Source organism: Branchiostoma lanceolatum, chromosome 10 (assembly GCF_035083965.1).
Source record: "Branchiostoma lanceolatum isolate klBraLanc5 chromosome 10, klBraLanc5.hap2, whole genome shotgun sequence".
Classification (NCBI taxonomy): domain Eukaryota; kingdom Metazoa; phylum Chordata; class Leptocardii; order Amphioxiformes; family Branchiostomatidae; genus Branchiostoma; species Branchiostoma lanceolatum.
Window position 1 is genome coordinate 1,124,911 of NC_089731.1, and position 24,770 is coordinate 1,149,680.

Below are 24,770 nucleotides of genomic sequence, written 5' to 3' on the forward strand. Positions count from 1 at the left end.
TGGGTTTTATGAAAAGTGAATGTATCATGTTTGGAATTTCTATTATAACTACACGTACAAGGGAATTGTCAAAGAACCAATAAACTTAGGAACCTCTTTCAAGATAATATTCCAGTAATTTAGATCAGAATTGTTTCTGTAAATGTGAGAAGCAATAGGTCAAATCAACATATCCTTAGACACAACAGAAATGTCCACAGACTCTGTTTTGAAGTAGATGTCTCAGTTTATCATTTTGTCTGTAAGTTCAAGAGCTAGGAAATGAAATTGGTTTGGCTGTAGACACAACGAAAACAACAACTCTGTGTGTTCCCAAGTTGGTACCTTCCAGTTCTAAATTATGTCTTTAAATCTGCAAACTAGAAATGAAATTAGTATGGCTGTAGATACAACAAAAAATCTTGTATATCTTTTAATCCGAATTCTAGGATATGAAATTGGTTTTAGAGACCACGAAAGCGACAAAAATTTCCTCAGACTCTGCTCTAAAGTTGGTCATCCAGTTTGGAATTATATCTGGAAACCCCAAATCTAAGAAATGAAATTGGTGTGTCTTTAGACTGACCGGAAACTGGCGGAAATGCCATGCTAATTACCAGGCGACCGGGAAGGAAGGATGCATGTCTCCCCGCCTGTCTACTTTACTCACATGTCTGCAGGCCACAAAAATTCCCCACAACCAGAAACGTCTGATAATCGTCTGCTTCCTGCCCCGCCAACCCAAACTACCATCTAGGCCAGTAAACCACTAGTCTGGCAAGGAAGTGCCCAATCCATGCGTCATCCTAAGGAATGCACAAGGAATCCCAACGCACATGACCCCGGGTGACCCCTAGGGGGGGAGTTTCTTGGAATTCCTAGAGTCTTGGAGACACAGTTTATGGACTTATTACTGAAGGGCTTTCAAGTCAACCCGAATCTGTCTGCCACAGTCACCAAACAACCCGCAAAAAAACTGGAAAACCTGCCCAGCTGTCTTCCCTCAACATCACATGCCGCCCCTCCCACTTCCGAGGGAGGGCGCACGCCTCCCGGAACAGCCATGGCATGCTCCTCTGGCCAATCAGCTCAGCTGTCTCTGACACAAACCAAAAATAAAATTAAAAAAAATTCTGTCATCGGGCAAGATTCATTTCAGTGATGGCCTCATAACTTTTTTTTTGGAGCCAAGTTGCATAAATTTCCTAACAATCGATGTAACAGAGGTAGAATTGAAAATCTCATGTTTAGGTGAAGGTATGTGGAAGCGCCAGAGAGCGTGTGCCCCTTTTGTGGCCTCTGAGCATCCTAGTTTATCGGGGAATCGCAGTGGTGCCAGGTATCGGCAATACCAAACCAATTTGTGGGTTTTCGACTGCAGAAAAAGCGAAGCTGAACTGACATATCAACATGGGTATGAGGGGAAAGTCTGTACCTTTTCAGGGAGTGAACAGAGTTAGATTCAAGTTTCCTTCCAGCCCTCTGTTTTCATATTGGCCTCTCGCTGAATCTTTGCTAAAAGAATGTTAGAGAAGCCAGGAAATAAATTGATGTGACAACTTGAAGACATTTTTTCTTAAACAAACTCCTTAGAAAAATCATGTACATGCTGAACCAATAGATAAACAGATAAAGATATAATGTGCATGTATAGACTAGAAATTGGATAACGCATGTGAGTAATGTGAAGGTTTAAATCTGTTGGTGTACATTAACAGAATATTATGCTGAGTTGGAAGATCAACATGGCACTAAGGGTGTCGCATGATTCAAGTTTTTTATCATGTCGGCTTGCTGAAGTGTTCCCCTGAAATGTCTGAAAACCTACGAATGAATTGTTGTGGCCTAAATTCGGTCCCAAGGGTGGAAAAATGTCAAATTTTTATCCTGTTCTCTTTCGAAATGTTAACCCCGAAATGTCTGAGAGCCTAGAAATGACTTGTTTTGGCCCAAATTGGGGCCTGAAACGTCTGGAGGTTTGGAAGGCTGCAGCCTTGACCACTGTACCCTGCAGAGTGGCACTTTGCCGCTGGGCTGGCACGCAAGGGGGCTGACTTGAGGGGGGGCATGGGTGTAGGGGGGGCCTTGAAAGGGGCTAGCTAACGGCTGTAGGGTTTTTTTGGGGGGGGGGGACTGGGCTTAAAGAATTTCTGATTACGTATAGTTTATGACAATCATTTATTATGTGAACACATGAATCGTGGATATGTATTTTTGGAGGTGCAAATTGGATTTTCTGAATCTGCTGATTATTCATATGGCTGAAGTGTTAGAAAAGAAATATCTAGATATTGTGTATTTCTCGTATCTTATCGAAAAGAATATGGGTCCTTCCCGGTGTGAATGGATCAAACCTTACAGTCTGGTCTCTGGTTGACATCTTGAAAAGGTGATAGTCACCTGTTATGTCAATCCTTCTACAAATTTGGTAAACCTCAATAGATTGATAAATAAACTTTGGAACCAATATTGGTCGGGAAGTTTCTGTAAAAGCATTTAAATGTGTTTTTCCTTGAGTGCCCAAAATGTTACCTGTGTTGCTCCTACATTTTTACGTTAGGTGCACCAGTGCTAGCTTGGGTGTCATCCTAGTTTGTTTACCAAGGCTCCCATAATACGATTGGTTTGGAGAAAGTAGTACGAAATATATTTTCGAGTATGGGAGCCCTTGTCAACTAATGGTTCGGTCACATTTCAAAGCCGGGGCCCGGCCGGGCTGTTCGAGAAAACAAAGAATAAAAGACGCATATCAAGGATCTACATAACGTATTGTAAGGAATAATTTTTCAAAAGTTTTGTGTGTTTTGTTGTCTTTTATGTCATAGTTTTCGTTCTCACAAGCTGCCCGGCCGGGCCCCGGGTTGGAAATGTGACCCTAGCATTAGGAGGATGGCACCCAGGCTAGCATTGATGTACATATTCCCTAAAAAAAAAAAAATCAATCGGGATTCAGAGCCTTGTGGGTGTGTTTTTCCTCTGGGCCTCTGTGACCCTTCTCTGACCTACAGAGACATCGCCTGGCAGCACCAATTATCTCCAGTCTACATACCCATCTATCACTCTCCTACGCCAAGGCCACTGTCGTCGTTACTCCACTTAACGAGCGCACCAACTAACGAGCGCAGGGATCCTTGTTTGAGACGACATGACTACGCCACGACCGATCTTAAGCAGTCTCAATTTGATTCGTTAGGAAGGAATTGTTAATGTCTCTTTCAAAAGGCTGAAGTTGGACGTCCATTACTACATGTTGACTTGTACAGCCGTGTGAGGCCGTACAAATATAATTTGTTGCGTCGCAGACTTGAAAAGAAAAATTTTGCCGAACTAAGAGATTAAAAGAAACTAGAAAGAAACTTTGCTGAACTGGAATATCAACATGAAAGCTTGGTGTGAGGCTGTGCCTTGGTGCACAGTTTCAAGGAGTGAATATAGTCAGATTAATGTTTTTCATCAAGGCTTTAGTTTTCTTGCTGAAAGTCTGCCCTGAAAAGTCTCAGAACTGAGAAACTACATTGGTATGGCCTGCCATTGAAATGGAAACCTTGAGTATTAAAAGGAGTCTTGTTATGTCTACTCCTGAAAACAACAAGTTTCTCTCCACAAGTCCACATACCATAAAAATGGTAGAAGCAGACTTTTTTCTTTTTCCTGTGGGTCGAAACGTTGTCATTGTTAACGTTATAACCAAAACTGCTGGACTTTGCACCCGCTGACTTTGTTCACTTGCAACTATTTACCTGAAAGGCTGTTTAAACGGACCAGAGACCATCGTGTTCCTTTTGTGAGGTGAAACTCCGTCATTGTTATTGCCAAAATCCGTGCTGGACTTGGCAGCCTTCCTAGTTCCCTTCCCCGACGTGGCCAGGTTGTTCCAATCACGCATGCCTCTGGCCCTGCCAGTTGAATTTGGGTAAAAGGTGACTCCCCAGTCTTGGTTTAGTCAATACTGACCGTGTAAAGACTGCCAGGCGCTGGAAAGGCTATCTGGCCTTCGTACAACAAATACAGACAGTTTGCTGCGTGGGTACTTTGAAAGGTAGTCCCATAGCCTTATGGAGGCTGTAGGGGCAGTGGGTTGTTATCCAGTGTGTCTAGGACACGGTATTGGAAGGCGGAGCCCAACCCTCTCCTTCCACCGCCTTTTACCTCCTTTAGTGAGGTCTCGAAATCTCGCTAAAACCTCGACCCCAAAACAGGAGGGCGAATCCGACGCGGTTTCGGCGCCAGCTAGTCGGAGATTGCGGCGTTGTCCCAACACGCGCGGTCCCTCAGATACGACCGGCAGCGGTAGATTTCCCTGTTGGTGCTGCAGCGTTGGACGAGGTCCAAGGGCATGGGTGCTGTTGACAGAAATAGGAGCTGTTTTCAAGGCGGACGGATCGCTCACTTGTGCTGAGTGGGGCGGTATGCGCTGCGGGAAGGTGCTGTGGCAGCAACATGCGGTGCTTGAACTTGGACTTGGAATGCTGCACAGAGTTCAAGTTTGTTGGAGGGTGGAAAATAAGAGAAACCCAAGACGCAGGAAATGGTGACGAGGCTGTCTTGTGGTTAGGCCACACCAATTTAATTTTTTGGTTAACAGATTTTTATTTTCCCAAAAAAAAACTTTTAGAAAAAAAAAAATCATGAAAACAGCCCAGCCTTCTGTTTTCATGATTTTTTTTTCTAAAATTTTTTTTTTTTTTTAAATAAAAATCCTTTAACCAAGAAATTAAATTGGTGTGGCCTTAGGGTTGGTGACTTAGAATCTGAAGGTTCTGGGTTTGAATAGCAGGTCCCAGTGTTGTGCCCTTGGGAAAGGCACTTTACACCTATTTCTTCACTGACTCAGATGAAGATGAGTGCCTAGCTTCAGTTAGGGACATCCTCTCTGATGGGATGTAAAGCTGGAGGTCCTGTGTTTGAGGAGAGCCACACCATAAGCACGTTAAAGAACCCACCACACTTATCGAAAAGAGTAGGGGTTCTTCCCGGTGTCAGTGGTTCAAACCTTACTGTCCGGTGTTACACAGCTTGTATCTACTGTATAACACTGGTGTGTTAAACCTAAAGGAGGTTTACCTGTTATACAAAACAAACAAACAAACATGACAGGTGTGGCTTCAGAGAGAGAGAGAGAAAGTGGTTATGATCAGGAAGGGCGGCTGTCTGTCAGAGATCGGCCAGGCCGGCTCCAACCCGGGGTCTGCCGTTAGCGGCGATGTTTAGTCTGCCGTTAGATGTTTGGTCTGCGAAGTCTGCTATTGTGACCAGGCCGTAAGGCCAGGGGGAAGTCGTGCCTGGTACGTTAAGACCTCACTAACACCAGACAGTTTTATGCTGAAGATAAGGAGGGCGAAGCAGCTGGCAGTGACTCAGACATTTTTTCAGGTAGTTGGGAAGAAAACAGGCTCATGTTCTAGATTCTTCCTTGAACTGTGATCGACTTATCCAGACGTCAGCTTCCCCCGAGCTGTTTTGGCTTCGTAGGAATCACATGGTCACGCACAGCCTTCCCTTCCCTGGGATCCCGGCCAAGATTTTTGTCAGATCTTCTTCTAAAATCCTGGGTGAGGGCAAAAATAAGGCTGTTTCTCTGACCACAGTCGGCAGTCCCTTAATTTTTCTCACTGACACAAATCATTAAGAATCCTGTCTATAGTGACCTCCTGTCCTCACTGACCAGATTTTATCGGTCCCCAAAGTTGTTGATCTTCTTGAGCTTTCTTGACTGAAGTTTGAGAAAAGCTGGATTGTTCCTTGACTTTTAGAAGCTTCTTTGAATTATTGACATTAAGAATCCTGTCTATAGTGACCACCTGTCCTCACTGACCAGATTTTATCGGTCTTCAAAGTTGTTGATCTTCTTGGGCTGTCTTGACTGAAGTTTGAGAAAAACTGGATTGTTCCTTGACTTTTAGAAGCTTCTTTGAATTATTGACATTAAGAATCCTGTCTATAGTGACCACCTGTCCTCACAGACCAGATTTTATCGGTCTTCAAAGTTGTTGATCTTCTTGGGCTGTCTTGACAGTAGTTTGAGAAAAGCTGGATTCTTCCTTGACTTTCTAGAAGCTTCCTTGAACCAGAACTGACAAGACTTATCTAAGTATCCTTGGACTGTTTTGGCTTTATAACAGCAGGAGCCAAAAACACACACCGACTCCTTGTCTCCTGGGAGGCAGGCCAAGTTCTAGAATCCTCTGTGAAAGCGACATCAAGGTCATTTCTTCCTCCTGACCTGAATCTCAATGTCATTAACGTTCCTTATTAAATCTGTCAGTTTAGCTTGTGAAAGAACACTTGCATCAGTCTTATGTCACGAAGTTCAGATTTTTTTGACAGACGGGGTGAATTTTTGTTGGGCCCAAGAAGGGAACGCACGCACCCCAAAACATGACCACCTTGGCGAAGGTAAAAGGGAAGTTCAAGGGTCAAGGTGCCACGCCCCAGGAGCCGCCTGGAATTTGGTAAACAGGAAGGAAGAAGGCCTTCAGTTGCGGCCTAATGAACTCTGCCTTGCGTCTTGGACGGACTCCAGGCATTAAGACTGCTTCTTAAGACGTGCTTCTTGGAGGGAGTCCAGGTTTTAAGACGTGCTTCTTGGAGGGAGTCCAGGTTTTAAGACTTGAAGGAGATGGCAGTCCGTCCTCTAAGGGGCCGACTGTGCCTAGGAGGGTTGGAGGGTTGCATAACTGCCCGGTGTGGCTGTTTTGAGTGTAAACAACTGTTACAGAAGTTCCCCTCCCTTTTAACTACCCTGGCTGGGATATACAGAGATTTTGGTACCGGTGCCAGCAGATTGCATTTTGTCAGCAACCAAAATAGTCTTGTGCTTCGTCACAAGCGTTGCATTTCAAGTTCAGCTGAAAGATAAGAATGTTGTCTTAAAAGAATGTTCAGTGGAAGCAGTGTAAGATCGGAGTTTGACTTTGTTAGAGAGAGCCGTTATAGCAATTAACTTCTCTTCATAACGAGCTTCCACCGAATCATTGGAAAGTCTGTTTTGTGTATTTGCAGAGTTTGAAAGAGAAATCTGATATTCGAGAATGCAATCACAACCGCCCAAGAAGACCACTCAGCGGGCCGATAAAATTTGGCCTATGTGGACAGGTGGTTAATATAGACAGGATTCTTAAAACTTGTGTTTATGGGGATCAAAGCGTGGTTACAATGGCCAGGTGGTCTTTATGTAGAGGTGGTCACTAGTACAGGTTTGACTGTTGAAATACAATCAAGGAAGGTCGAAAACTCACTAGTACAGTTTATGTTTGATTATGTTACAATCCAGTCAGGTAACCTCGAAAACAATCTCGGAAAAACAATGTGGAGTGGGCCCTGATAAACACGGTATCCTGTTTTCGTGTTTCGACCCTTGCTCGGGGATTATCGTGAAAGTTCACGCAGGTGAGGATGCCGTGCGTATTCGGAGCGGCAGTCGGCAAACACGGCTTATCTGCGAACAAACATCCCTCTGTCCTGCCTCGGCGCAAGTTTGTACAATATGGTCCCAAGCAGGTGGGGGGGGGGGGGGGGGGGGGACAGTACATGTTAGTCCCCTGTTAGCCTCTTCTAGGCCCCGTGGATGGCTGGGAAAATAGAAGAAATTGGCCAAATAGAGTGAATAGCATGCTAAGGGAGTCTGCTACGGAGAGAGGGTCCAATCTGCCATCCTAGCCTGCAAATGAAACCCTGGCAAATATTCTCCCTTTAGCCGGCGTAGTTAGTCTGGTAGGGACTAGTCCGCTGTACTGTACATTACTACCTTGTTGATAGAAGAACTTGATGCACAACAATCGCACACTGTACAATGTATGGCAACAATTATTAAACATCGTACAAAATAGAGGTACAACAATGTGTAGAATAAAACTTACCGTACATTGATAACTTGTTAACTGAAGAACTTTATTGCACAACAATTGTACACGGTGCAATGTATGGCAACAACTAAAAATAGAGACATAGAATTAAACTTAACATCCTAATGACTAACACAATAAGGGCTAGCGTAAGTCTTTAAAATATAGTGTTACAATTCTTTTGGTAATGAAACAATTGGCCGTCCTACACCACACCAATTTATTTTCCTGCTTGACTCAAATTTTAAGGTAAAAACTCAGCAGATTATCCCTAAAAAATTGTTGTAAAACTAAAAGGTCTAATTCCGGATGATCTGGAACAAAACTCGCTGTGCCGCACCATTTGATTTTCTTGCTTGTCTGACATTTTAAGGCAAAAATTCAGCAAGACAAGACTAAAACAGAGGACTGAAAGGCCCATATTGGCTTTATACACAAACAGCACTAGCTAACAACCCTGCTAAAACTACCTGAATTGTAACCCAGAAGAAGACTACCCAAGTCGAGCCTCTGGCCTGACACAGTTTGAGATTTTACAGTAAGGGTCTGTCTGTCCTGAAGATGGATGGTCACTACTGTAAGGAGAGGGGGCCACACAGGGCGCTCCTGATAATAACTGTCTATTCCCCAACTAGGGGCCTCACAAATACATTTCCTTGGTTTTCAGACTTTTTTTAATCTTTAACACACTGAAGTAGCCGTTTGGCACCCAGTTTCTTATTGGTTACAGCGATAGGCAGCAGTGAGAAGGTTAAAATTCAGCTGAAAAACAGCAGGCTGGGACTGGGAGGAAATCATTCACTCCCTGAAACTGTGTGTGTATAGGCTTTCTTTCCATTCAGTTTTCATGTTGATCTTCCGATTGAATATTCTCTGTTTTGATGTTAAGTTAATTTTCCAGTTCAGCATGATTTATTTATTTACGAATCTTTACGGTGGTCCCTTCAGTTAACCCAGTAACTGATTTCCAAGGGAGCCCTGTGATTTCTTCGAAGCCTGAAAACCAGCAAACTACATTGGTGTAGCCCAAGATGAAGCAGACATGTCCCTTCCTAAACCATCAGTGTGGACAGGCGCTTTCTGTCCAGTCTGTCCTTACATGACTTGACAGACAGCTACGTTCACAGATGCCCCAAATGGAAGAGATCTATTCCAGGCTTGTGGGCTGTTCTGTTTACCGTGCGTCCCTCCCCGCAGACGTGTTGTTTACCAGTGGCAGGGGGTTGGAATGGGGGTCAGGGCAAACGCGGTCCAACAGGTGTCTTTTTGTATGCTGGACACCGGCCAGACAGCTCGGGTGTTAGGGAGCTCAGGGCTTGGCGTTGTCCACCTTGGGGTTCTGTTATTAGTGCTTTCCCCAGACACTTAGAGCTAGGTTGTGCTGTGGATCTGGGGGTTTTATAGGTTCATGAAAATCGGCCAAAACAAGCAGATTTTGACGATTTTAAGCAGATTTTTGCCCAGTATTTGCCTCAAGTTATACTGTCTTTTTTGTGTTGGGATGATGGTAGAATTTCGTGAAAATTAAGATCTGCAGGAAAAAATACTTGAAAATATGACAAGTATGATAAAAGATCCCACCAGAGGACAATCTACAAGCATCCTAGATGTATGTATAGTATAGTATTTCACATAGTAAGAAAAGAAGTTGCAGTATGGACCATTAAACCATCCCACAATCTTTCATCCCTCTCCACAACCCTTTCTGGTTCGCTGCAAGGACATATGACAACATGTACAGCTTTGACCAACACAAGCTTAACACAGATCAACTTCTGTGGTCCAAAGGTCTGTTGTCTACGCCTATAAGCATAGAAGTGAGCTATACCAGCATGTCTTCATGCCAGCGAACCCTCCAGAACCAAGTCCAAGGCCACTCAGCCAGCCTCCACAAGAATGTGTTTTCCAACTGCAGCCTGTTTTTGGCAAGGGAGAGCTGCTATGTTGGCTGCCGGCCAGGTTTCAGTGTGCCTGGAGCCTACAGGCTGGGAGGGGCTGGTCTGGGCTGCCAGCAAGCTTGTTGTTGTGGTGTGCCTTCCTTCTACTTCAGTACATTTAGGTCAATGAATGCTCCAAATGTCACTAGACTCCTCCGGTTACTAGCGTTCATACGACGTGCCAGTCGTAAAGCCTGGTGCGTACGCACGAGAGCCCACCCCATACACGGTGGCGTGTACGTAAGAGACTTGTTTTGGGAAAGGGCAGGGGGTGTTACGTACGTAAGGAGGGTAAAAACAGCCTAAGGGCACGTTAGACAAAACACTGTATTAACGATGACGACGCTTGTCCGGGCGGAAATTCTAGATGTTGGGAACACCGGGGTCGTCAGTTGGCCTGCACCCTGGGTGTAAATGACAGGTCTCGTTAAGGAGAAGGGTCGTTAGACCTGTCGCTGCGTTCATTAACCCGGCCTGCACTACATCAGGGGTGGCCACAATGGGGAAGGCTTGAATGGCCAGTGTAAACACGGCGTGCAACAAAGCGCGACCACCGTCTTTTCGCTTTGAAGTAGTTGTGGGGAGAAACATGGGGTATTGTGACGCCGCTCTTGTTCCAAATACAACACGCCAAAACACGGGCCCAGGGCTAGAAATAGTGTTGAACGTGCCCGTGTAAACAGGTGCTATTTCGAGCCCTGCGTACAGACCGCAGGCGTTGGTTGTTGACGGTCGATGCTTGCCCGGGTCAAGAGCTTTATTGTCCAGGTGTGAAAAACAACTCTGACAGGTGTTGTTGTTGTCGTCAGCTTTATGTGCTGAACTTTTTTGCCCCATTTAACAGCCCGGGCAGTTCATTATCTTTGCGTAGGGTCGTTTACTGGTAGCTGTTCTTGTAATGTAAACAAGTTGTTGTTTTTTCTAGAAAAAAAATGCAAAGGGGGACAAGGGAGTAGAGTGACGGAGGGGGGATTTTTCCTCTCTCAAGGTGTGGAGTTTTAGGGCATCTTAAGTTAAATTGAGGTATTTCAAGGCTTCTTGGGGGGGGGGGTTACTGTCAGACATGTCACAGTTGAAGACTGTGGCCACATGTGACCCAGTAGCATCTCCGGTCAATCTGAATTTCATGCTTCAGAGTATCTGCTCCCCAGGGTAGGGGGATCTGCTCCCCAGGGTAGGGGGATCTGCTCCCCAGGGTAGGGGAGTAGTGCTGAGGGTATGGGGGTGTAACGCCCTTCTTCCCCTCTTTAGAAAAGTCCCTGGTAAACTGTGCCTATCGCGCTTTAACTTTATCCCAGTTTACATGACCACCACAAAAGCCCCTGTACAGTCAGGGCTGTGTTGTAGCGTGCTGTGGTTGTAACCTTAGCTTTAACTGTTGACCGTGAACCTTACCCTAGTGAAACACATGAAAGGCACCTGCCAAGTGCTTTGTACTAGTGAGCTATTCTTGTAACATCGCCTGTACCTATAGGATTGTTTAGCTATGGGTCCAAAACATGTTTTATGTGGTTGACCCTTTACCCAGTGAACCCTGTAAAAGACATTCTCCAAGCAGAAGTTTCGGTGGAGAAGGCTAAGAGTGGACACGATTTTTAACATATGGAAGGAGAGAAATGTATTTAAAAAATCTCAGCCACTCCTAGCCCTTTCAAACGAAACCTCTGCTTGGAGAGTATATAAAAGACTCCTACACGGTGCTATGTACATACTGGTTACTGGTACACTGTTCTTGTATGTTTATATGTTACATGTACCTATAAGACTGGTCTAAAAGTCACTGTGTGTTCTGGACCACCAATAGCTACTTGGTTAACCTACACACTTGGACAAACACTCGTTTTGTGGCTAAAAATAAGTACAAATCCTACCAATACAACAGCAAAAATGACAAAGTAGCACGTCACCGTTGCTCGGATACTAAAATATTGTTTTTCTTACCCAACAATAAAGTGTACCTAGCCTGCATGTGTATGGAAGGCTGTGAGAATAAAATTTATTAAAAATTCATGACACTGTTTATATTATTCCTCTTAGATCCATACAAATGTACCTTCTGAGTAATTTTTGAGATCTTGATCGAATGTAAGAGTAAACATTTTCAGGAGAGGTCGTTGTCTTATTCAAGGAGCAACACATTTAACTTGTCTGACAGTCTGAGACTTAATCTTCCCCAGGTGCAAGGGGGGTCGGAAGAAATCCCTAACCTTCTTTATAAAGACAATCTGACCATTCCTAGGAAATCCTGTTAATCCAAGTCTAAACAGGGGACTTACAGGTCATTGACCTCCATCATGTGACCCACAGAGGTTTACCAAAGGATTCCAACCCTTGTCTGGGCTCTTAGGGAAGGAAAGAAGTGTTTGTTGATTTAAGACTGTCAGCATACCTGGGACTTACAGGGGATGAAACTAGGGGCTTGTGGCAAGGAAGACTTGTCGAGCAGGGGTCAAAAGACCCACATGAAAACAATGTGCAATTTGGCAAGCTAAAGGTTCTTGCCAGTATTAAAAGCACCTGTTGCAGTGAAGTATATATGTAGAATCCTATAGAATTGTGGGCTACTAAGGTCTCATTCATGAGTTTTTTCTTTCCAGAGACTTCTATCCTGCAACAGTAACAGCGAGGAAACTTGCTGCCCTTGTGCCACTAGGCACTACAGGGGTCTGAACAAACCATACTTTTATATGATTCTTACCGATGTTTAAATTTGTGTTTCCACAGTCGGGTTCGCAGGACGAGATTGCGAGTAAGCGGGCGCGCAGCGAGGAGGCGATGAAGTTCGCGATGGGACACGACGCCATGATCACCTCGTCCTGGACAGCGCTGCACGGTCACCTGACCCCCATCCAACGACTGTCCGCCTTCAGACCCTGGTCGCCGTCGTCCATGGCTGAGGCAAAGGATCTGTATGGACGGGTCGCCATGAGGTAAGGTCTTAAGATTATCGAAAAACTTCTTAGAGATTCTTATTAAATGTAATGATTCTTATAGAATGGTCTTCAGACTGTGGTCACCTTCCTCTATGGCTGAGGCCAAGGATCTGTACGGACGGGTCGCCATTAGGGAACATCTTCAAGATTATGGTATTATAGTCTTATTAAGAGTCTTGACGATTCTTATAAAACGTCTAAGAGTTTCTCACAAAAGGTCTTAGATTCTTAACTTCTTAAATCAACATCTTATCAAAAGTCTCAAAGATTATTATAGGTTTTTATGTAACATCATAAACATGCTTATGAAACACCTTAAAGGTTCTTCATTTCTTGAAAGTTTCTTATGAATCATCTTAAAGATCTTATGAAATGTCTTGATAATCTTAAGTGATGTCTCAGAATCAAAACATTCTGGGTTCAAACCCCAAACTATCAGGCCTGAGTGTTGTTTTCTTACAAAAGGCATTTCTGCAGTAATTTCCTTCCTCCACTGAAGTGAAAATGAGTATCTACAAAGGTAGCCTTGTCTGGGATGGAACTTAAGGCGAGAGGAAGCCTCACACACCTGTGTTTACCTGTAGAGATAACGCAATTAGCAGTTTTAGATTACAAAGTCCACAACGCTTGCTAATTAGCTGGCTAATTAGGTCACCTTGCCAGTCGTGCACGGGAAGTGATGATGTCACTCTACTCTAAGATAGCATCCAAATGTACATGCAGTTTTTTTTTTAAACCTGGTGCTTCACAACTGTAGATAATGAATATGTGTCAAACCAAAAATACTATCCTGTTGAAAGTTGAGTTTTCCACACAAGGACCACCCCAAAAACTTCTTGTTTTGCAAAACAGTTGGTTGAAATCAAAAACTAGTAAATGCAATTTGTTACCACCCACATTAGAGAGTACAGCTAAACAGAGTTATACATTTGAAATGATGATTTTATCATTGTCACATAAAGGCTTTGACTGAAGAGTCCTTGGTAGAATCATAAACAATCTTGTTTTATTTTACATTCTTCCTAGACATACATCGGGTATCTTATCACTGGTACATGTCTGAGTGGGAATTTTGTCTAGTTGGTGTCTTTGTTTTGTCTTGCTGTAATCTTCATAGTCAAAACAGCCTGAAACAGCTTCCTGGTAGCGATAGCGTGCTGTGGTCTAATTCCTCTGCAAACCAACATCACAGACCTTGGATAATTGTTGAGTCCTCCAGTGGGTTATTTTGACTATCGCCGTGTCCCGGTATTCCAACCTACTTAGCTTTTAAAGGTTCCTCCCTTCGAATTGTCATGGAGAGTAAGTCTGACGCTTTGGAGGTCAGCAGAAAAATGTTGGAATGGGAGCAAGGTCGTTTGCTGGGGAACATAAACTGTCCTTCAGACTCCATGGCCAGATTAGTCCGGAGTAGATTGTTCTGTCGTTAGGCCATGCAAAGGTATTTTTTGGTTAACGGACATTTTGGGCAGAAATAAAACAAATGGGCTTGATGAAAATCCATATTCACTTCCTGAAACTGTTTGTTCCAAGTACAGACTTTCTCCTCAGTCTCTTGTTTTCCTGTTGATCTTATAGTTCAGCATTTTTTATTAAACCCAAGAACCATCAAATTAGTATGGCCTAAGCTCCCTTCTAGATGACATTGTTGGATTAGTCCAGGGGAGACTCTTACACACAAATGTACAGGGATTAGACCAGTAAAACTTGGAACATTCCTGTTTGTTTTGTTCCCTTGTTTTTTTCAGTGCTTCTCTTCAAATGTGTGATTTTGCACTACAGAATAGTTCAAGTGTAAAAACAGCAAAATAAAGTCCCCGTAAAAATAAAAGAATTTACAGTATTTAGGGACAGATTTCTAATGTTTTGTTTGGTTGTGTTTCTGCCAGGCTGCCTCCGCCGTTGCTGAGTTCTGGCCCACCAGTGCTCCTGCATCCGGAGAGAGTGGTGCCATATACGGGCATGGGGAGGTAAGTCAGAGACTACCACATCATAACAGGTAGATAATATATTCATACATAATGGCGATGCCTTAACTTTTTTGCCTTTTTTAATGCACTCGAACTCAGGGCGCTCCAGAAATGGTCAGTTTCTTATGAATGAAATTTGGACACATGAACATGTTTGAGAAAGAAATGCATTCATGCAGGGCTGTTCATTAACAATGCAAGTCACATTCAAAATCCGAGAAAGGATGCTGGTGTAGGCGCAAACATTAGTGCAGGTAAAACTGCAGCTGTGTGGGTATTTATGATGTGCTGGGGATATGGGCAGGTGTTTTTTTTACGTAGAAGTCCAATTCTAAGTTCAAAGTGGTGACTGAAACGCTGAACGATGTTGCTTGTGCCAGATTTTTCAGCAAGGTTCATATTTCGTGTCCCCTTTTCCACTTGTCTGCCACACAGGAATATGACCGGCCAATGACCTCAATTTCCAGGATATTGATTTGAATTCTGCCCAGCAAATTGCCGCGTGTAGCTCCATTTCCAATCAGACCGGCTGCCTGCGTACGCGAACGTTATCTCGTCCCAGTTTTCCAAGCCAGCCGTCACTCGTTTTGAAACCTCGTGACGGCCATTTTTCTAATCCCTGCAATCGTTCGTAGTATGTCACGTTTTCCAGATTGCGCCATTACGTGTCTTGGGCATGAGTAGTAAAAAAGGAAGCGTTACTGATGAAGCTAGAAGGACTGTGGCTTGTGCAATTTCAGCTACAAAATACAAATGGAATGAAAAGAAAAATAAACCTTAAAGAGATTCTACTTACTAAACAATAAAGGCTAACAAAAAAGGAAATCTTTAATATTTTGAATGTTACAACCAGATAGTGCAAAGCATGTGTTACAATATCTTTTCTAGTAACAAAGCAATCTTTTGCATATTTTTGCATTCTAAGAGATATTTTCAAATCTGCTTATGGCATTGAATCTCTTGAAATCTCTTACTCAAGGAAAGAAATACCGTCAAACCTGTACAAGTGACCACCTATTCGTAATGACCACCTTTTCATTGTCACCACTTTTTGGTGGTCCCTTAGATAAATTTTCCTACTGATCCAAGCATCAAGAATCCTGTCCACATAGACCAGTCCCCTGAGTGGTCTTCTTGGGCAGGTTTGACTGCGAGTTATTACGTAGACCATCACATCTAGAGCAGTCCGTGACAAGGGGGAAACACGGCTGCCGTCGCGCGGGGCGTGAGTCACGGCCGAACTCTGTTTGAACCACATTCCCACCGGCCGGGCGGCCATAGATCAGCGCCCGGTTTACGCCCCACCGGGGACGATTTACGGCGCTCACCAGACATTCTGCAGACAACCTAGTTATTCGGGTGGGCCTAATGTCCGTGTTGCCATGGCAACTGCTGACGGGAAGACCCATTTCGCAGGATGAGTGATGTTCAGATTAGGGCGCCGCCAATTGTGTTGGTTGGTTCATGGATTAGAAAAACAAATTAGTGGACTGGGAAATCGATATAAAAATTGAGTCGGAGTCTGTAGCTAGTGATTCTCTGTAATGGATGTTTCCTGAAACAAATGACTTTCTCCTGTCATCAGTGTGAATAAAACGTTCCGTTGCGCTAGAGCTGTGTACCTGTACACTGTACCGATACAGTACCGGGTACAATCAATTAGATTACTATTAGACAACTAATCAGATAAGATTACTATGAAATTACCGTGGCAGTGCTCTAAAGCCACTCTAAAGCACAGAAAACACATTTGCATGGCTGGAGTCAAATTTTTATCTGTGTTTTCATAAAAATAATACCTAGCACAATCAAATATTATGTTTTTACCAGTTCAAACATGCTTTTGTCCTTATTGAAAATCTAGCATTTTCCGAACAAGTAGTTTTGGTACAGGTTCAGGTCCGGACCTGTACCTAAACCCGTGAACCTGTACCTAAAATTTGTTTAGGTACACAGCTCAAGACTTTTGTTATTCAGTGACCCACAAACCTGTAGGAACTATTCAGGGGTCACGTTTTAGACTGGTTCATTTTTAATGTTGAACTTTGATGTCTTTCTTGAAAATAATTTGAATATTCAAAAATTGATTTTTTCTTGCTGTGTCCCGAAACAAGAACTACTTTCTAGACTTATTAATATTGAAACGTTGAATTTGAATATAAAGCAAAATATTTTTTTTTGCTGTTTTGTCCGTTTTGGATACTAAACAGTATTTTTTTCTAAGAATTTTGAATATTAAATTTGAATATTAACGAATTTTTTTCTTGCCGTTCCTAGATACGAGAACTACGTCCCTCCCAACGTGGCGTTGGCGCCGACGAGCGGTCAGCTGTCCGGCAGCGCGCAGACCGCCGTCAAGGTCGAGGACTGCGCAGAGGTCGCGACCTCCACAGGAGAGGAGAAGAAGGAGCAGGTGATCAAGAGAGAGGTTCTGGAGTCGGAGGGAGGCAGTGCGGAGGAAATGGAGCAAACAGGTGAGGGATCTTTTCTCCGGAGAACTCCTCAAACATTAAAAATGGGAAAGTTGAATGTATGAGTGAGTGAGAGTGTGAGTGAGTGAGTGAGAGTGAGTGAGTGAGTGAGTGAGTGAGTGAGTGAGTGAGTGAGTGAGTGAGTGAGTGAGTGAATGAATGAATGATTGATTCAGGGTGAATGTATGATGACTGAGTGAGTGGGTGAATGAGTGAGTGAGTGAGTGAATGAATGAGTGAATGAATGATTCAGGGTGAATGTATGATGAGTGAGTGAGTGAGTGAGTGGGTGAATGAGTGATTAGATGAATGAGACAGGATGGTAAAGTTGAATGAGTGAATGAACATAAGATTAAGAATGAATGAATGAGTCAGGGCGGTTAAGTCGGAAGGCTGACGCCAGGAGAGACAATCCAGTATTGACTGGTTTTGACTTCATATTAGAAAATCTTCAGCAGATTTCGTCATCTGAAACCTCACTTGCTCATGCACCCCCTCTACTCCTCCCATTGATCATTAGTTTCCAAGCAGGGCAGGATGGCTCAATGAATCGATAGATGAAAGGCTTCTGAAAAACTTGAACAAAAATGCAAAGTCTGCTTACTTCATACTACTGTAGATGCATTTAACTTTGCGTGGTTTTCGGTAGGGAGAAAATGAAGTGTTAGTGGTGGTTGAAGTTCGTGTTTGAAACGATAGTAGCGCTACAGAAACACAGGCAGAAATGTTTGCAGTGGTTTTACAAAACGTAATAGTAATAGACATAGACAGCCAACATTGGCTGCTTCTCCTAATGGGTCAGTGAAGTCAATACTTGTCTCGAGCATTGATGTTTCTGACCTAGGATGAAGAGATGCTGCTACAGTAACAATTGAGCCGCCTTTCTTCGTAAATCGATGGCAACATCAGGCTGTTACGAAATTGATACAAAAAAATAAAAATATTGCTTGACAGAGGGATAGGGATCAGTATACTGTGATCTCTGAACAACGGCAAAAAGTCCATACCTGCACAAATGAAGTGTTAGCGGTGGTTTGAAGTTCATGTTTGAAAAGATAGTAGCGCTACAGAAATACAGGCTGAAATGCTCGCCGCGGTTTTAAGTTCGTGGCAACGAAAACCGCGAAAACAAAACCACCACGCACATTTCTGCATCTAAAGTAATCATAGACAGCCAATATTGCTAGACAGAGGGATCAGTATACTGTGATCTCTGAACAACAGCGGAAAGCCTGTACCTGCACAGGTGCGCCCTGGTCCATCAATCACCTGTCCCACCTGTGACAGTGATGGACGAGTCTCCGCAGGTACCTGCATATCTCAGGTGAGCACAGGTAGCTCCGCTGCCGGCAGTCGTACATCACTGTCAGCCCGCCACTTCCGCCGGATTCATCTTCCAATCCTAACGCCAACGTCCCTTACACCTGAGGAATTAGATCTCGGGGAAAGTAATTTTGGCGTCTGCTGAGAATCGGATGAAGTTCCTTAAGAAGCTGAAGATGTATGGACTCCTGCCCTTGTCTGATGTCTGGAGGCAGAGTTAGAAGGATGATTGATGAAGGAGGGGCTCTCAAAGTTAGCCAGGAGCGTGCAGAGAAGTAAGACTGACATCCAAAAATGTTCATTTTCAACAAATGTGAGAAAACTCTGCAATTCAGGGTGATTTTTCCCTGCTCATGTGCGTTTGCACTTGGCGATAATAATAGATTTTGGTATTAAAAAAAGACGATGTCACAAAATTGCAGAGAGTTTGTTTCTCTGGTTCATCTTCCACTCCCAACGCCAACGTCCCTTACACCAAGGAATTAGATCTCGGGGAAAGTAATTTTGGCGTCTGCGAAGTATCGGGTGAAGTTCCTTAAGAAGCTGAAGATGTATGGACTTCTGGCCTTGCCTGATGTCTGGAGGCAGTGATCGAATGAATGATTGATGACCGAAGGTCATGTGAGATGCCTGCCTGGGATCTCTAATGAGGCAAGACTGATTCAAGCTGGAAACTTCAAGAACTAAAAACTTGTGACAAGGCCTAACTAATTTGATTCCTAGGTTCTCATATCGTTTTTTAATGAATGATTAACCTTCTCCCTACTGCCTAACAACTTTAACCAATAGGGAATTGGGTGCCAAACAGCTAAAGGTTAAACAACAGGTTAAGGCCACACCAATTTAATTTCTTGGTTGACCGATTTACATTTTCAAAAAAAAAAAAAAAGATTTAGAAAAAAAAAATTCATGAAAACAGAAGGCTGGGCCACTCTTCGGATTTCATGTTTTTGGGGTGGGGGGAATTTTTTTTTTTTGAAAATAAAAATCCAAAAATCCGTTAACCAAGAAATTAAATTGGTGTGGCCTAAGATAAAAACAGTGTGGAAGGCTGGGAGGAAAACTTGCATCAGGCTCAACTCAAGCTGAATCTTGTTCGTTCTTGGATTTTGAAAGGTAACAATGAAAATCGCCATGAAAACAGAGTCTGAGGGGAAAGTCTGTTTGTTTGTTTGTTTGTTTGTTTGTTTATTTTTATTTTACCAGGGGAGTCATGTCGCCAGCTGGCGTTTTTCAATGAGCCCGGGGGGGGGGGAAATCCCCAAACAAAGTTGTTTACATAAAATAACAAGTAACAAAACATAATGTGAAGTAAAATTGATATGAAACCAAAGTAACTTAGATAACATATCAAACAAAACATAATATTACCAAATATATACATTAACATCATATACTAGTAACAAAATATAATGGAATGAAATGAAATGAAATCAGGTTGAACACTTGTACACACTTGTACACACTTGTACACACAGTTTCAGGGAATAGATACAACACATACAGTCAGGTCCAAATGTTTCTCCCGGCCTTCTGTTTTCATCTAGACTTCTTACTCAGCTCCTCTATAATGTGTCTGAGAAGGAGGAATCAAATCCATGTAACAAGAAAGCTGTCAGTTCATACATATACGCCCCCAGGTGCTTTGAAGTGTTGCGTTTCTCTGAAAGCAAATCAATTTTTACATAACCATGGTTGTGCAGATGTTATTAGAAAAGCCCAGAGCCTCAAAGCGATGGATTTATGCCTCCAATCTTGATGTTTCATCAGTTTCATCAGCCGGCCTGCTTTCAGGCAGAGGCACAGGAGTCAGTATCTCAGGCACGTGGGAGTGGAACAGAGCCCAGAGGAGAAGTCACATGTTATGATGTACCTGGACTCCAAATTGGGTTTTGGGGATACTGGTGCACCAAACCCTGTGGGTGTACAACATGAAATAAAGTAGAAGCTGATGTGTTATACCAGCTATAAATATATATTTATATATATGCAAGAACGGCTGTGTGAAGGAATCATAAATGACAACAACTAGTTTTTTCACGGTGATGATACGTTCATGGTACAGAGGTGACCGTGAAAACTGTGAACATAAAGTTACAGTGAAAGAAACAAGAAAAGTTAAAATGGGGGTTCCTACTATTTCAGCCCTGATAGTAAGGCCACACCAATTTAATTTCTCGGTTAACGGATTTTTATTTTCCAAAAAAAAAATTCCCCCCACCCCAAAAAAACATGAAATTCGAAGAGTGGCCCAGCCTCCTGTTTTCATGAATTTTTTTTTCTAAATCTTTTTTTTTTTTGAAAATGTAAATCCGTTAACCAAGAAATTAAATTGGTGTGGCCTAATAGTGAAATAACTCGCACTCTAAAATGTCTCAGCACCAAAAAGATAAATTGGTGTGGCCTACGGTATACCTGTATCTGATGACAGAAACGAAACGCAGCAGAAATGGTTGTTCCTGTTACCTCAGCCCTGATAGTGGAGGAATGTGAGGGATGGTTTCAGCCTTGCTCCTTTGTGATCACAGAGACAGAACAATTTGTCACTGCTCAGGGGAGTCACGAGGGGCGCAGTTAGCGGACAATTCTTCCGTGATGCTTTTAACAGGGCTCGAAATAGTGGGTGCATGTGCACCCAGTGCACCCAAAATTGGAGCTGTGCACCTAATTTTTGACTGTGGGTGCACTGGTGCACCTATATATTTTTGTAGCCTATAAGGTTAAGGTACTATTGTACACTAGTATACAGAATATTCTTGAAATGTAAGTATAAAAAACAGCATGATAACTTTTTGCTGTACTTTATTTAATGTATTGTTTGAAATTTTGAAGTTAGCTATAGAATTACAGATTGAAGTTCTTAAGTTAAGAAAGGCAGCAGCGTTAAGCTTTGTAATTATGTTCTGAAGAACATTCAACTTTATTTCATCTGGTGCACCCAACATTCTTTCTGTGCACCCAATTTTTTTAGTAGGGTGCACCAGTGCACCTATTCCCAAAGATGAATTTCGAGCCCTGTTTTAAGCTGCCGCTTCTCAAATGTATCACCAGGTCACGTGTGTAAGCTTATTCCCCCTGACAATGCACCGAAGTCTGATTTTTCACCGGTACCAATTGATATGTGCTAGTCAGGAGTAAACAAACCAAATGTGGTTGGAGGATGTTGTTATCACCTTTGCTAAGAAGGTTATGTGTTTGGTGCCGTTTGTGTGTGTGTGTATGTATGAGTCTGTGTGTGTATGTATGTGTGTGTGTGTGTGTGTGTGTGTGTGTGTGTGTGTGTGTGTGTGTGTGTGTGTTAGCGTGTATGTATGTGTGTGGAAACAGTAAAACTCAAGGAGCTGTGGATGGATCCTTGTGATATTTTGGGGAAAATGAAGGTCAAGTTCAATAATGGCCCCCTAGCGGCTTTCCCAAGTGCCAGACAATTCGACCAGAACCATTAGATTTATTAGGGCTTAAACGATGCAATCCGCATCTCTGTTATATTTTGTCTGACTCTTACCTCTTCCCTCCATGAAAAGCGTTGATTTAAGCTTCTCATGAATAGAAAGGTTCAAACAAAACCTAGATGTCAGACCTTTATATAAGTCATCTCGTACGTGTAGCTAGACCAACTCTTCTGAATCTTCCCCCTTAAATGATGCCTGACCCTTACCTCCCTCATGACCTCAATGAAAAGTGGTTTGCTGGCCGATTTGAGCTTCTCATGAATAAACAACGGTTAAAACAAAGCCTAGATGTCTAACCTTCACCAAAGCCATCCCGTAGATTGACCAACTGTCTGAATTTACCCCCCAGCCTCCCAGGCGGAGACGACCGAGACGAGACAGCCCGAGCCGACCGTGTCCATGGAGGTCGACATGTCGGCTCTCAGCGGCGCGCCCGTTCCCCCCGCCGCCACGATCCCCGTCGGAACGACCGCGGGGAAGGACGCCGCCGGGAGCGAGCTGGACGGCACGGTCGAGCAGGAGCTGGAGCTGGTGCGGAGCGCGCTCGACGGAGGCTGCGAGAGCAAGGAGGCGAAGGAGAAGCTCCTCCACGAGCTGGCCAAGATCCGCATGAGACAGGAGGAGCGTCTCAGCAGCGCCCTGCAGGCCAAGAAGAGTCTGCAGCAGGTGAGGTGTTTCTTTAAGATGCGAAGTCTTAGAATCAAAGAAACTCCTTCATAAGTTGGCTGAGACTTGAATGAGACGGGAAGAACTTGATGCAATGATATATTACTTCACAAAAGATAAAAGATAAGATTGAAATAATTTTTTTCTTTTGTTGTAATTATTATTCTCTATCTGTATCTACATTGGTTTATTTGTTTATGTCCAGTTTAACCGCCCTCCGGCGTAACATATCAGCTTAAAATTGTTATAGATTGTTATATCATTATTGTGATAGATTGTCTACCTTTTGCTTTGTTAATAAGTATCAATGCGACGTTGTAGCAAAACTAATATTTTTTCGACTTCCTCTTCCCCAGGAGCTTGATTTCCTCCGAGTTGCAAAGAAGGAGAAGCTCCGGGAGGCGGCGGAGGCGAAGCGGAATCTGCGGAAGGAGATCGAGCGGTTACGGGTCGAACACGAGAGGAAGCTACGCGAGACCAACGAGTCGAAGCAGCGACTGAAGCGTGAGCTCGAACTGGTGCGCAGCAAGCGGCTGGAGAAGTTCGGCGACGTCAACAAGTCCAAGACGAAGCTCCGGGCGCAGATCGAAGAGTTGAAGGAGAGGATGGCCGCGTTGGACGCGGAGAACCAACAACTTCGACACGAACTCGAGGGGAATAGTAGCGGGAATAGTAGCGGTAAAGACGTCGTCACGGCGCAACAACAACCGACGCCACAGGGACAAAACGAGTTAGATAGCGTAGCCGAGACCGTCGCGGCGAGCGAATCTGCCGATGTTGAGCTTAAGAACGAAAACATAGAGGACGGTGTGTCGGACCCTTCCGCCGAGGTATAAGTCCTCCCCCGACGAAAGTGTCGGCGGCCTGTGAATTTTCTCTCCGAGAATGCATAGCTACGGGTGTTTGTGTCCAGTGTCAACATTACAGTTGTAGGGTAAGGTATAAACGCAGCGCGTTGGAACGGTCGTGCGCCGGCCGGCTCCAGCCGCGCTGTCCTGGTGCTAGAAAAGACTACGAACTGATCTTCTTCAGAGAAAGAAAGAATACGGGTGTACTAAACTGTTGACAGTAGTAGTGTAAAGGAAGAGTTGTATTGCGTTGGACGGATCGGAGACTGTTTGCATGATTAGTGTAGTGTGTTTGAAGGCTTCTTTATGTACTGGTGCTAGCCCCCGATGGTGAATACATAATAACCAATGCAGCTTGTTCCCAGTTATCCATTGTATACAGACAATTTCCACTCCGATGTCGTGGAAAACTTAATCACCGTTTTCTATAGCGTTTTGTAAATTTTGTCTCCGACAACCCACGTTGTTGTTGTTGTTGTTGTTGTGAAGTGCAACACGATCTGGCCAGCCTATTATGGGTTATCACATTCCAGTTGTAACACATGTGATCTTCCATTGGTCGAACTCAGGGAAATGCACCCTGGGAAGTGGTGGACTTGAAATACCCACACTGCCCTCTACCTGTACGTGCATGAACGTGGTAAAGCAGCAGTGCCACAAGGATGCATTTGGACCGTTCCATTCTTACCGCCTGGTTTCTGTTTTAAAAAAAAAGGTCGGTAAAACAATATTCGGGTCTCGAAAAATACTAGTAGCTATCTGCTGACACACCTGAAACACTGCCAAACTCAGAGCTTGGAAAACGGTACCGTTAATGTATGTGTTAGGACGCCGCAAGTGCTCAGCTGTATCATAACTCGCTTCACGGGGCAACCTTACCACCCCCGTCTTAATAATGGTATAGTCAACAGCAAGGAGATATGATATTAAGATATGCCTTTTTTTGGTTTGGGTTACGAGAGAAGAAATCTGAAAGAAGAAGAAGAATTATGTAGAAAGATTTTGTGTTATTTTGTTGGAAAAATTTCCTTCGATTTCACTTGTATAAAGAGATGTTAGGTACTAACAGTGAGAGCTGATGGAAATGCCATACAACAGATATGTAAACTCTAATAATGAAAATTAACATGAACATTAATTAGTTATCTGTAAATTAATAGACAATATCAGAGGCTTTATCTTGCTGTAGTGTGTGGTAGGGTCGGAGAAATTGTATTTTGTATGATGATGTGTAAAATTAATGTTGCTGAACTGCAATGTCCACGATGCTTTGTGTGGTCCTGTACCCTGTGTGGTCGTTAGTGTAATTAGTTAACGAGCACCCCACGTCCTCATTACCTCCGAAGT

General features: G+C 43.5%; 1 protein-coding gene across 1 annotated transcript in view; it reads left to right on the top strand.

The window, feature by feature from the left end:
- The window catches only part of LOC136443620 (ski oncogene-like), a 42,313-nt gene extending 19,659 nt beyond the window's left edge, over positions 1-22,654 (top strand). Inside the window, exons 2-5 of the mRNA XM_066440936.1 lie at positions 12,485-12,690; positions 14,583-14,663; positions 16,941-17,137; positions 22,259-22,654. Coding sequence (XP_066297033.1) covers positions 12,485-12,690; positions 14,583-14,663; positions 16,941-17,137; positions 22,259-22,629 — 855 coding nt within the window. The 3' untranslated portion in view covers positions 22,630-22,654. The remainder of the gene's footprint in view (positions 1-12,484; positions 12,691-14,582; positions 14,664-16,940; positions 17,138-22,258) is intronic.
- The last annotated feature ends 2,116 nt before the right edge of the window (positions 22,655-24,770 follow it).